This window comes from Chelonus insularis, unplaced genomic scaffold, assembly GCF_013357705.1.
Source record: "Chelonus insularis isolate UGA/USDA-ARS -01 unplaced genomic scaffold, ASM1335770v1 contig_261_pilon, whole genome shotgun sequence".
In the NCBI taxonomy this organism is placed as follows: Eukaryota; Metazoa; Arthropoda; class Insecta; order Hymenoptera; family Braconidae; genus Chelonus; species Chelonus insularis.
Window position 1 is genome coordinate 50,090 of NW_023276453.1, and position 15,777 is coordinate 65,866.

A 15,777-nucleotide genomic window follows, 5' to 3' on the forward strand; every position below is an offset into this window, starting at 1 on the left:
ATAAAATATAGATGAGTTTGTTATTAACAAACAGATAAATTATTCTCTCAGTGTACAAGTCAAATATATATAGTTATAAAAAAGGAATCAATCACTCACGTATTTATCGTCATGCACAACTTTCGATTCAGCCGTCTTCACACATCAAAACATCTCCAAGAAATTGATAACGTCCATATATTATAATGTATGAATTATTTTTATTTGTTGTAACTAGAGACATTCGTTGTGAAAACATATGTCATATAAACACTTTATCATGATCACACGAAGCACAAATATTTGTTGAAAGTCTGTTAAAATCTGCAGAGAAGAAATAATAAAGTAAAATTAAGAAAAGTAACAAAAATAAACAAAATATTTCAGTTTAATAATAAAATATTTGTTGAATAAAAATGAATTAGATAAATAAACAAAATAAATAACGATAAAATAACAAAAGGAATAAAATAAAACAAAGTGTTTAATGGATTACTGATTTTCCTAAAAATTGTCTCATTCACAGAAGAATAATTTTTGTGCCAGTTTTCCATGTAACTTTGTAAGTTTATAATTATAACAAAAATAATAATAATAATAATAATAATTGGTAAACAATTTAAATATATCACTTTGATTTATCATTTATAGATATTCAAAATTAATTAATTTACAATTAATATTGATTATTTTATTTAACTCAATTATTCTCACTCACTCATTTAGTTAATCATTGATCCTCGAAGCCAGCAGAATTGATACTATATACAGTGTCTTTTTTATTATTTAAGAAGAGTTTTACAGGTACATTTGAAAGTCGCCAATGTGGGAGATGGTAGGAAAAATATTTTTAAACACGTATAATTCTATTTTAAAAATGATTTTTTCTCTTTATCATCATTATCATCATCAGCGACCGATGATAGTTGGTTCATCAGCCATAGCTATTTCTTCAGTTGGTGCTTTATCACGTTTCCTTTTTTTAGAAAAGAGGATAAAAGCACATCCAGCTAGGAGGTTACCCATGCAGACGAACCACGCAAGGACTAGAGAGAATCCGTAGTGTATTAAAGCTCCTTTGGGAAATCCTTTTATGGTATTTTTACTACCGTACTCCATTGTTGATAAGACTACTTGGATAACAACCATTACGCAGGCAGCTACAAAATTAAATTTTTTTTTAGTTTTTACTTTCATTATCATTTATTGATTGATCAATTTTTTTAAATTAATTTATTCTCCAACTTTATCAAGACCATTTCTAAAGAATATTTAATAAATTTTTAGCTTCATTTAACTCTGGAAGTTGAGAAAAAATCAAAACTTTTCATCAACTTTAAAAGATTTTGTTCCAATAGTTTTTCATTCTTTATCGTTATTTTTTTTTAAATTTAATGATTGATGTTGGAATTGAAGAATAAATAAATTAAAGAAACTCACCACTAATGAAGTGTATACCACCAGCTAATCTTTTAAACATATAGCGCGGGTTTCGGAAAGTATAAATAGAAAATGAAAATCCCATAAGCATAATAATCATACTAATAATAGCGAAAGAAACTTGGGTTCTAGCATAGCCTAAAAACAAAAATATTATAAAAATTAATGTCTAAATCTAATTTTATTAGCATCATCAAACTAATTATTTACAAAAAAAATAAATATCAATACTCACTAAGAACAGTTGCATCGAAATCCAGGTCGAATCTGATATTTTCCTCCGTTGGAAACATTTCTTGATATGAACAGATCTCTGTAAAAATAATAGAAAATTAGTACAGAACTTCTCATGACGGATGTCTGAATAAGCAGTAGTAAAATTATTTGAAGATAGGAAACACGGTTACGATTGTAATTATTAATGTTCCGTAAAAGTTTTTGGCATGTAGTAAGCTAACCTGGCAACAGAACTTCGTTAACAAAATAATTGTATGTAAGATATATATGTTTATTAATGAATTTTCATCAAAATCAATATTTGATTCATTTGAATGCAAAAAAGTAAATCTATTATTAATAATAAACGCATGATTGAATATGCAGAATTTAAGTGCTGTTTATTCCAGGCATTAATAATGAATTATGGAGAGTTATTACTGTTCTTGAAGTATTAAACTATTTCCCATTCGATGCTAATAAAGCTTTTAATAACTTTTAATGAAAACATAAAATAGTTCTTATACTTTAAACAACTTATTATTCTAAATTATTATCAAAGATAATAATGAGTATCATTTTTGAAATTAGTTTTTTTTTATGCAATACAATGAAATTCCAAAGTTCAGCTTTTGTATCATCAAATAATCTTGGATTTATTTATTGAAATGAATTGGAATACTTACTATAAGGTATTAAATCTTTGGTATTATTTTTTTGAGCAGGTTCGTAGCCTTCTAGACAATCTCTCCAAAGTCCTTGATTTCTGTATACTAATGTCCTGCCAGTTTTTTCAGGATCTTTGAGCAGTAGACCATAAGGTTGATTAGCAGGGGATTGAACTGTGTACCAATGATCAGTACAAATTGCTATGGCCCACACACATACTGCTAAACCGATGAGAATAGTACATCCCAGGAGAATCCTTCTTTCGAATATCACCTGGAGAGCATTTGAAGAATTTCAATGAATGCTGCAGGCATCCTCCATACATATGTATACTTCTGGATCATCGAGGGAAATACGCTAATACTTGGATATCATACGAATTCACGATGCGATATAAATGCTCTTGAGATCTCACAGAGTATCGATAAGTCGAGAAAATTTTCCTATTCTGTGAAAGCTTCAGTTGCATTGATAAAAAAAAAGTCATGTATATTCTGCATAAAAATTTACGTGTCTATGTGATGGCTTACAAGAAGCCCTTGGGGATGAGTCACGTGTAATAAAAGTGTTCGAGAAAAATCGAATTACACTTTCATCTTCAGATAACGGTAAGATGAGACATTGTCAGGGTATTTTAATACATTGAGAAAAGAATTTATGATAATTTGTCTAGGATAAATATACTCAAGTAAGTTTAATCTAACGATGTACCTCTACTGTACTATGAAGTCACAGGATGACAAAAAATGAACTTATCATAAAAATAAAAAATAATGGATATGAGTGAGAATGTACTAGAGAAATGGATATTTATGGTTGACAACAAAAATAAAAGAGTTTGATTTTTCAATAAAAATACCAAAAAAAATACATATAATCTATTGCTAGAGTAGTCTTTATTTTTTTTGTGTGTTTTTAAAAAAAGTTTGTGGATGCAACAAATTGAGCCAATAACTATAACAGGAAAAGAAGCTAAAGTTTTTTTTCTGTAAAATTTCAATTCACTTTACTCCAACTTCAATTAAATTCTCAAAACATGTATTGATGGTTCTTAAAGTTTTCTATAAAATTATGCAACTTCTATCAGCTTGAATATCTATTTGTATTCATTATTTTCTGCACAAAAAAGCTCTTCTTTCAACAACTTCAAAGCATTATTATAAGAGTGTTAAAATAATTTTTTCTTTTTTTATTACAAAAATTCTGTTTTTATAAAACTTTTCAAATTTAATTTCAACAAGCCTACTGTGAAAACTAATGTAATTGTTAAAAACAAGAATCATTCATAAGTGATAAAAAAAAAGACTTTGATAGCACTTTAATATAATGAACATTTATTAGATTTAAAACAATCTTGAAAACTTGGAATAAATTTTTTCCTCAATGTAATATAAAAGTAAGAAAAGAAAGCGAGAGGGAGCTGAAGAAAAAAAAAAGATAAAAATAAAACACAGAGGGCAAAGGTCGCTCACCTGGTTGTACAGAGCTTTCATACGACTTGCCATTCCTTTTTCTTTCACAGTCCAGAACTAGAGCCACAGGATTACTAACTTTTTCTTTGAATTTTTTTTTGCTTTATCACTGCTTCCGTATCATCCACAAGCTCTCAGAGCTTTTTAATGTCCTGCACTCTCTTCACTTCTTGATGAATATCTACTTCTTGTATCATTTATGATGATTTGTATTCAAGATGATAGTAGATGGTTCAGGTGTCATTAATAACACTCTTCACTTTTACTTTGAATCACATTATTCCAGATAAATTAACTGGATGATTAATCTCTACTTTATTGCTTGGTGTTTGAATATTTATCTTTAATTTTAGTTTATTAATTGCTGCTAATTATTATTATCATTTTTCAATTTTTTTTGGAAAATAAATCATAGCAATTAAGTACCACTGCTACCAATGGTTGAAAAGATTTAATCACATTTTTATGTCTGTTGATATTTCTTGTTTGGCCTGATGATGTTTCAAGTGATGAAGAATATTAAATTTAAACTGTTCTTCCTTTGATCTCAGTCTTTATGAGTTGGTTAAAAATAAATTGTACACTGTACTATCAATATGATGACATGTAGATGATATTAGATGCAAAAACACTCAAATGATGATGTTCCTCACTCCATCAGTTTTTCTATCAAACCTGAAATTAAAAAAACACAACCAAAAATTAGTATAAAGAGTACTGATATTTATTTAATTAAATATCCAATTATTCAAGAGTTTTTTATTATTTTATTTATTTAATTAAAATTCACTTTTGTGGCTGAAGGCAAGTTTTTTATTAAATAAATATGGGAAAAATCTTAATTATATTAAAATATGAAAGGGTGAATTTTATACATTAAAGTTTAATGTAAAAGTTTTCTTAGTCAATAAACGCGTATTTTATCTTGCGTGTCCAGATTCATTTAAGCTACAATGAGTAAACTCTTGATTCAACAGAAAAAATGGCAAAAAGTGAAATTTAATTAAGATAAAATAAAAAATAGATTATTAATTTACATCTTCTATGAAGGTTTTCTTCACAATAGTGTAATTTTAAGAATCTCTAAAAATATAAATGTATTTATAATCAAAATGTTAACATTTTCTCAACTTTAATTATAATGTAATTAAATTAAACTGTGAGCTTTCTTAAAATTCTGTTAACATAAAAATAATCCAAAAAATTGGATTTACAGCTAGAGCTAAAAGCTCTATACTGAAACTTGATGAATAACATCTTGGTTGAACAAAGATGAAAGATGATTAGTTAAATTTAATTTTACAATGAATTCTCCACGGTCAATTAACGCATAAATAATTGAGAGAACGAAAGCAATAAATTCATAGAAATTATGAGAAAAATCTAAAAATAACAACGGGTAATTTTTCTTCTTGAATTACACAGTTTGTCTTTGGTGAAATGCACAAAGTAAATCCAAAGTTTATAGTTAGTAACGTGAGAACGACACAAGAGACGGTTGTCAAGTGTCAAGAAGAATGTAGTGGAAAGAAAAATTCCATGAATCACTGGGAAAGTCCACCACCAAATTCCCTTGTGTCTTTGTCCGTTGATTCGGTTTAATTAGTAGGATAGGTCCAATTGTTCATGTAGCCTCTTGGCTACATACCAAGTTCTCTATGTTGCCACTGACGATAGCTGCCACAGGTCGCTCGTTTAATATCACATTGTCTATCTGTCAGCTTGCTCATCTATTTCTCGTTGTTTGTTTTACCCTCCCTTACTTCTCCTATTCTCTCATCAGGCTCCAATTCCCAACTGAGATCAGATAAGAATTACCCTGGGATCTCGCTCAATTGCTGAAATGTTACTTTTACTCATTGACTTAATCCGAAATTTGTTCTTGAGCAAATTCTGAGATCTGCATCCCAGCTTGCATTTGTGCCAAATCCATTTTGATGCAAAAAACCTGCCAAAGTATTCGACACGTACTCATGTGTCTTGTAGAACTGACATGATATTTAAACAAACAACATTTTCATAGTACATCATATCTATGAATATTGTGAGTATCCTATCAATCAGCTTTTATGATAGCCAAGCTTCAGGATTAAATGATTGGAATTCATGAAAATCCTAAAATAATTTTTATTTACCATTTCTACAAAATAATTTGATTATTATACTTCCCAAAATAACATATTTCATTTGGGATTGAGATAAAATGATACAAATTGCTTAACAAATTATATTAATATCAGATTTCACCTTGGTTTGTATAGCCACAGAAATAATGATTTTGTTAGAGAAGTGTTGGTTTGAATTCCGACAGGTTTATTTCATTGTTGAGAAGTAATTTAATTTTGTTGAAGCTTTGAAGGAGTTACAAATTATCCATAGCATGTGGAGAAATATAAATTAATTGTAATTAATGATTGGAAATTAGTCATCAGAGGATAATTACATTTATTACAGGAAATATATTTACAAGTAATTGCAATTCATTTACTATAGAATAAAAAATTGCATGTATTGTTGAACTGATGTAAAATAAACAAGAAACAATTGATTATTCAGAGTAGAAAATGATGTAGCAAACTTTTTTATGAATTTTTCATGCTCTGTTCTTGCTGTTGACAGTTTAATTCTATTATATTTCAATTTTTTGTTCAACTTTATACAATTTAAATATGATTTTGTTATTGATTGAACTATCAGTTCAACAAATAGCAAACGCAGTTAGCAGAACTTATTTATAATTAGTAATCAATTTATTCTTGAAAGAAGATAATAAAATGTAAGAGTCTGATTTATTTTTTTGCCGTTGTTACTGATTTCTCTGAATTTGAAATACACGTGTATTGTTGCAGTTAAAAATAAACAAATAATGTAATACTTCTTATAAAAATACACACGAAGAGACAATGGTCGAAAATAAACTCAATTAACTAATGAGCTTTGATGAAATCAGCATTCTGTTGTGAATGACTAATCGGATCGAATTAAATATTTCCCAAATTTTCTCAACACAAAAATCAAATTGATATAATGCGTTACAAATTTAATTTTATTCATGATTAACGTAAAAACATATCAAAAGTTTACTTCATCATAATTTACCAAGAAAAAAAAATGATTCTTGTTCTGGGAAAGAAAGAACAATTTTTTTGGGCTTTTCTTTCTGACAGTGACTAACTGACTAGGGTTATTAATCAAATTTAACAGGGGTGGAGTTTGTAGGAAACGCCTTGATTAGGAAGGCTTTTTTAGTAATGAAGAATAGTGGATGAAAATATGAATTTGTTCAAGTATTTTTTAATAAAGTCCAATATATTTAAAGCTTTTAAAATTAATCATGAATAATTATCTTATTAATGATAAAAAATTTAATAAAAAATAACAATAAAATATTTGATCTAAATATAAATTTTCTATTTTAACTGATTGAATTTTCTTCCAATACTAGACAACTTCCATTCGTTAACACCAAATAGTGATATTAGGAAAAAAAGTAGTTAAATAAAAAACTTAATGAAGCATTTAGCCAATTTTAGGTAATTAAATTATAGACCATTCGAGGTTTTTTTTTTTTGGAAAATTAAATCCAATGTTAATAAAGGAATAATATTTTTTATAATCCAATTAACTTTATGAAAAATTCACTGATTAATTTATTTATAATTCTTAAAAACTATTTATAGATTAAATTGATAAATAATAGTTAAAAGCTCATGATTTACTAGTAATTCTAAAAGATCAAATATCTATATGATATTATTAAATGAAAAGTCTAATAAGTACCTTCATTAAATATTAATTTTGCAACCACTATTCAAAGTTTATAACTACCATGCATTGATACTCAATGGAATGAATAATGCAATTGAAATACCTGAAGGAAATTTAAAACAGACAAGTGGTAATAAACCACCAGTTAGAATTAAATCGATATTCTGTCAGTGGTCGACTTAGAGAGCGAATGAAACGAGAAAAATAAAAGAGATAGAACTATAAAAGTTAACTCGTATGTCCCTCCATTCCTTCGAATGACTTCTCGTTACCAGCATCTAAGTATAGTTCGTCTAGTCTGATCTAGTCTCTTCATATCTCGTAGTACTGTGGAGAACATAACGACGGTTTTTTATGTGTTCCACATCCTCGGTGGCTTTTCTTTGTCCAAGCATCTAATAAATTTTGAAATTTTATTAGCATTCCAGTAAGCAAAATTCAATTACTGCAGTCAAATTCACCAGAATATTAAGTTTAGCACTGCTGTGATATTTTCTCGATTTTTCTACTTTTCTTCAAGGAATTTAATTCAATTGCTGCTAAATTCAGTTAATTGTTGATTCATCAACTAAATTGTGCGAGAAAAAAAAAAAATTTCAATGCAGTTAAGAATAGTTGGGTTATCACGGTTTCTAAATTAAATAAGAAATTGAGTTTCATATTAAAATGAAAATTTTATTTTTCAGGTTTAGCTTTAAAATTAAGTTTTAATTTAGATAGAAATAGAGTAAATTGCCAGTCATGTTTGACATTAACGACAGAATTAATTATGCTGAAAATAATCTTGAGATAAAAGAGACGTAAATAAATAAGAAAAGTCGAGTGAATTTTGTATAATTAAAATTTTGAAGAAAAAAATTATGTTAAAGGGATGTTAATTTCCTGCAATAATGACTTTTAATATTTTTTTCAATTGTTTTTAAAATGATTTATTTCCATTTATATCACATTACAGCTAATCCAGACACAAAGTTTATCTCCTCTTCCGCTTCCTCATTTTTCTTGTCTCTTTTCTCTATCTCATTCTTCTTCTATTGACGTCATAAACTGACATCCCAAGTTGCACAGGCTGCACTTTCACATGTCTTTTACCCCCCAAGAGTAAAAAGAAGCATCGACAGAAACAAGACAAGATGTTTATTTAGGCCCAGATAAACAGGAGGGCATGGAGGTTTATTAAAGCAAGCCCGAAAAACTATCAGACTCTGTGCACGAGCATTTTAGACTCACAAGAGTTGACGCCCAGTTATTTTTGTACTAATCTTTTTTTTTAACTCCTTCCTCTTTCTCTCTCTTTCTTATTTGTATACCTATCTGTACTTGGTGTTCGACATTTTTTTAATATACTTTTTTTATTATGCTACTTAACACCTACACGACAACAAAAAATACTCAACAGGCTTTTTAGCATTGAAAAAATATCTGGAATAAAATAAAATAAAATTATATATATATATATATATATATATATATCTGAAAAATGGTAAAACGTTATTTATCATGACATCTAGTTTCAATATTAACTAATGTTTCATATTATTCTTGTCATTTTGATGTTTCGTTTAATCTAGTTTTCTTGTATTTTCTAATTTACTTCTTTTCATTCCCAGAAATGAATCAAAAATAAATCATTTTAAATTTGTGGATTATTAATAAAATATAAATTTAAAAAAAAAGTGTGAAACGTTTGCTGAAAAATTGGAAAAATCTAGAGCTATCAATTTTCCTAGATGTTTACTTTATAATTAAAAGACAAAAAATCTGGAATTTTCAGAAATAATTTATATTTTTATGTCAACATACAAAGGTGATCTATCTAAAACACTTTTTTGCTCACGTTTATAAATAATTTTATTAATTATTGAATGTCTAAGTTGATAGAAGTATAATCGAAATTTCAAGCTTAGAAGCAATCAATTTTTCTAAATTATTATTTCTCTTAAAACGACAAATTAGTTCGGAATTAAATTTACAGTCATCTGAAGAAATTGGAATAAAATATTCCTAGTAACTGTTTGTCTTTTCAAATTCATTGTTAAATTAGTTTTGATAATTTTTGTATCGAATCAATCTCTCAGAAATAAAATTAGATTTCAAAAGTAAAGCTTTTTCAATTAATTTTCCCATTATTCAGGCAAAAATTAAAAAAAAAAAAACTAGAAAACCCATCAAATACTGAAATTGCTGAAAAAGCTCTCTTTCTAACAACAAATGGACAAATTTCGATAGTAACTTTATTTTTAGATATTATTTTAGCTTTGGGCCACTTATTATTGGATTGGTGAGTATAAATTTTTTTTGGGGGTACAAAAGCTCCCTTATCATGTTTCCTGTGTAATTTACTCTGGTTAAATGCTTCAGGTATACAAGAAGCTTGACTTGAAGTCAAGTGTATATAGCCTACAGCATTTTCCAATAATTCTGAAGAAGTTAAAGAGAGAGAGAGAGAAAGTGGAGGGTGAATTTCTCTAGTAACTTATGAAATTGTATTTGACGTTTATCTCTACAAATATCCTCTTCGAAGTTCAAAGATATTTTTTAAAACGTCATTCATCTTTTTATAATAACTCTAGACATTTAGGTTTGTGAATTAAAATTATATACAACTGCAAATAAACTTGAAAATTTCATTACCGTGGTCTATGATTTGGATTCTAAAATAATATCGTGTGTGTTTTAAGTCTAAAAATTCCACCGGAGAATGACTTATGGCATAATTTTGAATCACAACAAATTGAATTATGTTTCAAGCTAGAGAAATTACCATAAATCATACAATAAAATCCAAAAATATGACAGAGGTGCTAGGATCTAACTGTTAGATTTAAGGAATAATAAATTTCATTGTATAATATTCCACGTTACAACAGACAGAAAAGATGATTTAATGCAGCCCAGATTTGCTTGATAAAAATGATAATAAAGTTTCTATGAAGAATGAGTAAATAGCCAAGTCATGTTGTTTATTCATTCAAACATAATTTTGTTGTTAACATTCAAGAATTTATCGTTTGAAAATTATCTCATGAATTATTTTCTTTGATCATTATAAAATTGGATTTTAATAAAAAAAAAAAGGTAATTGACGCCTAGGCGTATAACCTTTTTTTTCATATTTTCTGCAATGATATTTTATAAACCTCGATAACATTTCAAAGCTCAAATAACATGGAAAAAATTCCTTCTTGGAAATATGACCCTATAGACACCTTTTGACTTTATAATTTTATCCACATGATTGTTGGACTGTTATTTGTTCGTCTTCAGTAAGTGTAAAAAGTCACCATTGTTTTTTTTCTATTCAACTTGATAACTCGATCAGAAAAATTTGTTCAACAATGTAAAAAAAGTAGATTGAAAAAAAAAGTTGGGAATGTGGTCTCTAGATTAAACTGGATTTTTTTTTATTTAACTTCTCAAAAGCTTTTAAAATTTCTATAGAATTGCAAAGTATTTTCAATTTAATAGATCACTATTTATTTTTACTGCAATAATCGTTCATGTCATGAAAATAAAATAATTGTAGAAACAATTTGTTCTATTTTTATCATTTAACTGTACAATTTATATTAAAAATGGTTAACATTCTGTTTTTATTGATTAACAAAGTATTAACAGCTTTGCGAAGAGAGCTTTTAAAGATAGAAAATGATAGAAACATTTCTGATCATTCAGAAAGCATTAAAATAAAATGAATTTATTTATCTATCCATCCTTCCTGGACAATAACAGAATTTATTTAGTGCAGATTGAAACCGATATAATGTACCAATGTGAAACAACATGCGTCGAAAAGATACGTGCCAAGAAAGTGAATTTGAAGATTCGGATATGCATATACTGCATCTCTTCATCGTGACACAGGTGGCCCGTATGAGCGCCACGTGTGAATACTCACAAAATGTCTTTCATCTAAATATTTAGCATCATTCATCGTGAAAATTCGACATAAATTATTTATCTTTCAAGAATCCGCGTGTATTACTCAAGATATAAATAGTAATAAATTGAGCAATTATTTGCTGAGTTGAATAATAAAGACATAATTGTTTAGCAAATAAGTGCAAAAAGAGAAAAAAAAATAAGTAGATAAAGCCTACACTTAAGAATATGATCAGACGTATCTGTCTAGAGATGAATGCTTGTATTTTGACATTAAAACAATCTACCTATGTATGATTTCTTGTGTATTATGACCTCGAACTAATTGTTTGCAGTATCTCAAGCTTGTTTTTGTGAGTATAAATACAATGCTTCAAAGAATGACCCTGTATATCGTCTGTTGCGCACTTTTTACATCGACGGTAGCTGTCAAGCAGCTGAAAATACAAACAAAAAAAAAATGAAATCTAATAATAATAACATTTACGAGCAAAAAAAGAAAAAAAAATAAATTATAATCTAAAAATATTTTATAACATTCAATAAATTAGCAAATTATTTTAACAAGAAATAAAAATTATTTTTGGAAATGTTTAACTCTTTTTAAAGTTTGTAAAATTACGTTAAATTGATCTTCATATTTTATCATCCACTTAAATGTACTGTAACCCCATTAACTCAACTACGACAATTTATTTTCTTGGCATCTATTTATTTCACCTTCTTTGATTACGCGTTGTCGCGACGACTGCATTATTCAGACTGCAGTCAATACCAACGTAACACATTTCTAACGTTGATAAATCGATCTTGATAAAGCTTTTTATAAAAATTATTTTTCTACCCAAGTAATCTGTTATTGTTCAATGTTGTTATTCAACATCTCAAGTGTAATATCTTTGATTGCATCAATTAGACATTTATTTATAGAAATAGCTACACGATCATTTAATTAGTTTGTTAATTAATTTAACTTTTAATGATGTCTAAACATAAATAAGTATAAATAAAAGCAATATTATTTCGTATGTCTTAAAATTGTTGTAATAATTAATCAACTTTGCCAAGGATATTTATTAATTAGCTAAATAAAAATTTATAATTCCTTTGGAATGAGTCTTTTATTTAATTAATAATTATTAAACTAATAATCAGTAAATAAAAATAAATGTCAGTTATTATAATTCATGGTTAAAAGAACAATAATAATTAATTGCCAACACTTTTTCCTATCAAATGTTTTAATTTCAGTGACTAATTTTAAATTGCACAAGAAATAAGTATTCAACTTTCTGTTCTTTCTAGAAAACTTCCTTGCAATAAGTGAACTTTAATATTATTACCAAAGTGACCGGAGTCTTTAAAGAAACTTGTTCATATAACTGAAGATCAACAAGTATCCGAGAGTTTCACGCAGTCGCATTTAAACTTTCATCTTGCTTACCATGAATAATATTTACTCTTTGCTCTTAGTATTTTCTAACCAATTTACTGTCACACCCGCACTTTCTCTCGCGAAGGGAAAACTCTATCTCACTAACTTCAGCTTTATATTCTCTACCCTCAATAGCAACTGCACAAGAGAGAAACCGAAAAAAAAAAAAATAATAAAAGTCTCAAAATCTAAATACGCAAGCGCGTTTCTCGCGTAAATAGCGCGCTATCTATTTCTCTTTGTACATTAGCCGTCATCAACTCTTCAATTATAGCCATAACAATGAAAAAAATGATTCTTCAGTTTCAATTAATTATCATAAGATACATAAGCATGTTTATTTTAATATAAAACATCAATTATTGACAATTACTCATAATTACCTGTGGAGATTTTTTTTTTTTTTTTTAATTGAAGGCTCAAAAAATTGGTCTCGAGCGAAATATTGAGGAAAAAAGGTCGGGAAAAATGTGGAAATATTTTTGAAAAACACACACAAGAACTTATCACATCAGGTCAACGCTCCACCGCTCACTGACCGAGAGAAGGAGACTGCGAGCCGCTTGGTATAGCGACGAGAGGGTGGCCTGAAGCTTTACACCGCCGACGCCAACATTCTCCTCCTTCTTTCTCTCTATTCCTATGCATCTCTCATATCCCCACCGTTCATAGCCCGGTCCAAAATTCCCCCAGAGATTTATATATTAGTCTCTGAGCAATCGTGTGGGGAAGATTGAGTCTAGACATTGTACCACACGTTTGAGTTTCTATTGCCAAACCAGTGGAAAGAAAAAAAATGAGTACATTATACCAACACTTACTCACATCAATTTACATATCTTGTAACACGTGGAGGAATAATATTAAACATTGTCCATCTAATGGATTTATTTTTTATGATATTGGTCGTTATTAATCTTTGCTTTGTAGACTTCGAATAAGTCAATTAAATTTTGGGGTATTTCGCTTGAAAATGATCAAAGAAAAAATGAAAAAAATCATTGTTTATTTTTAAAATAAAATAATGAAAATAAAGGGAAACCTGTAGGAGTGGTTTTTTGTTTTTGGCCATTTTTAGAATATTTATTCCACGAAATTTAGTTTACTTTGAACAAAAAGTTAAATGAAATATTTAGATAAATATTGTTGTTTATAACAATAAAGGAAGGAAAGTATAAATAATGGTCCATTTTTACTATTGATAAAATGTTTTCATCCAGTTTATGAACTACTCTTCTTTTTTAGAAAAAAGTCAATATTTGCTTTTATTGAAGAGTTTTTCTAAACTTTTTCAACATTTACTCACTTGAATACACAAAAAACTATGATATGCAAAAGTGTATACATATTAAACACTGACTATTTATATTTCAAAGTATTTTCTATTCATAGATTCTAATTAAAAAAAATAAATTGCCATTGTTTGAACTAAAACCGTCATTATTTGCAAGACTATTTCTGTATAAAAATAAAATAAACATCAAACCCTTATTGATGCTTTTTATTATATTGAAAGCTTACCAAAGATAATAGAAACTAATACTTATTAAGAAGGGCTTTCACTTATAAAACTCCAGAAAAAAAAACACAAAAAGTTCTTTTAATATTAAATAAATGATTAATAAATATTTTTTCAACAAATAATTCTATCTACTTTGAAAAAAATTGACTCTGACAACTTTAGTACTAAAGCTCATTTTAAATTTTTACTTGACTCGTTATTGAAGAGTAAATTATTCCAGCATTCACCCACGTGAATCTTAATATCACAGTGTAATGCATGAATAAACCTTAAGAACTTGCCTACATATTAAATCATCCATTTTCTTTGTTAACTATTTTATAAAACAAAGTGGCTACAAGTATTTATATATTAACATCGTCAGTATATTTACATAAAATTAATCAAATAAAGCGCGAGCTTTTGCCATTCACTTATGTGTAATTACATTTATGGTAATAGACAAGCAATGCTCCCATAACGTTCAGACTATGAATTAATTTCATGCAGGCGGTTAAATGTAAATTTAAATCGATCGAACTCTCGTTATTTACTTTTATCATTTTTATCATCTTTCTTGTTTAATAACGTTCTACGTATTTTCGCATTTTGCCGCTCAATAGCTATACCAGATTTATTTCAAATTTCATCAACAATACAATTATTATACATTTTCTTGTAATCGATACCGGAAATAATGGAATTTATGATGAGCATTAGTAAGTTGAAACAACATTCGCATTTAATTCTATTGATTGTGTTATTTTATTTTACTTCTTTGTTATCAAGGTAATTTTGTGATGTATTTTTTTATTGACTTTTTTATTAAAAGAAAAAAAAGGCTGTATTTGTTTTATAAAACTCGTAAGCTAAACATTATTTTATGGTCAGTTTAAAAAAAAAAAACATCATTGATGATAACTTCACATTATTTCCCAGGATAGATTCCAATTTTTTAGTTATTCAAAAGAGACATGCAATATTATTGAAGTGTTATTTTTACTGTCATGAGATACATTGTGTTAAACTGATCGATAAGCGAAATATTTATAATATAAAATGACTGTTATGAATATTTTAAATACGATAGATAAATCATTTTCATGTATAAACCAATATTTTATTTAAAATAAAAATGACTTTTATATTTTGCTATAAAAATATTTTTAAAACAAAACGAGTATAAGATTAAATTTGTGTTAAATCTTAGTTAATTATAAAAATATGATTGCGTTATTTGATCTATATTGCATGAAAAGAAAATGAATGACATCATCAATATTTATAGAGTTTCTTAAATTTTTTTGTTATAAAAGAAAAAAGTTGATGTATAAAAAAAAAAAATAATAAAATCCCATAAAATTTCATCATAATTCGATTTTCATTGGCTACAATTCTTTTAACTGTCTGTATCT

The 15,777-nt window shown here is 27.4% G+C and overlaps 1 protein-coding gene across 9 annotated transcripts; it reads right to left on the bottom strand.

Annotated features, from left to right (window-relative positions):
* Positions 1 to 180: 180 nt before the first annotated feature.
* On the bottom strand, positions 181 to 13,454 carry LOC118065005 (transmembrane protein 114). 9 transcript variants are annotated; one of them, XR_004690128.1, is made up of 7 exons: positions 13,245 to 13,454; positions 3,777 to 4,451; positions 2,322 to 2,577; positions 1,655 to 1,732; positions 1,420 to 1,557; positions 698 to 1,139; positions 181 to 303 (listed from the first exon to the last, which is right to left on the bottom strand). XR_004690128.1 is itself a non-coding variant. In XM_035079996.1 (7 exons), exons 3-7 carry the CDS (start codon positions 3,807 to 3,809, stop codon positions 889 to 891), a joined length of 756 nt encoding a protein of 251 aa, XP_034935887.1. In that variant the 5' UTR covers positions 3,810 to 4,451; positions 11,714 to 11,863; positions 13,245 to 13,454; the 3' UTR covers positions 741 to 888. The 9 variants fall into 9 exon arrangements, 8 of the variants coding, with proteins under 8 accessions (XP_034935887.1, XP_034935889.1, XP_034935886.1 ...); XM_035079996.1 differs by lacking the exon at positions 181 to 303 and adding an exon at positions 11,714 to 11,863 and having other exon boundaries at positions 741 to 1,139; XM_035079998.1 differs by lacking the exons at positions 181 to 303; positions 13,245 to 13,454 and adding exons at positions 11,714 to 11,863; positions 12,871 to 12,961 and having other exon boundaries at positions 741 to 1,139.
* Between the last annotated feature and the right edge of the window lie 2,323 nt (positions 13,455 to 15,777).

Bases quoted from the DNA above. Each gene is read 5' to 3' on its own strand.
- LOC118065005 (XM_035079996.1), bottom strand. From the start codon at position 3,809: ATGGCAAGTCGTATGAAAGCTCTGTACAACCAG. The intron at 2,578-3,776 runs GTGAGCGACCTT...AATGCTCTCCAG, and splicing joins TGAAAGCTCTGTACAACCAG to GTGATATTCGAAAGAAGGAT. The intron at 1,733-2,321 runs GTAAGTATTCCA...TTATTTTTACAG, and splicing joins CAAAGATTTAATACCTTATA to AGATCTGTTCATATCAAGAA.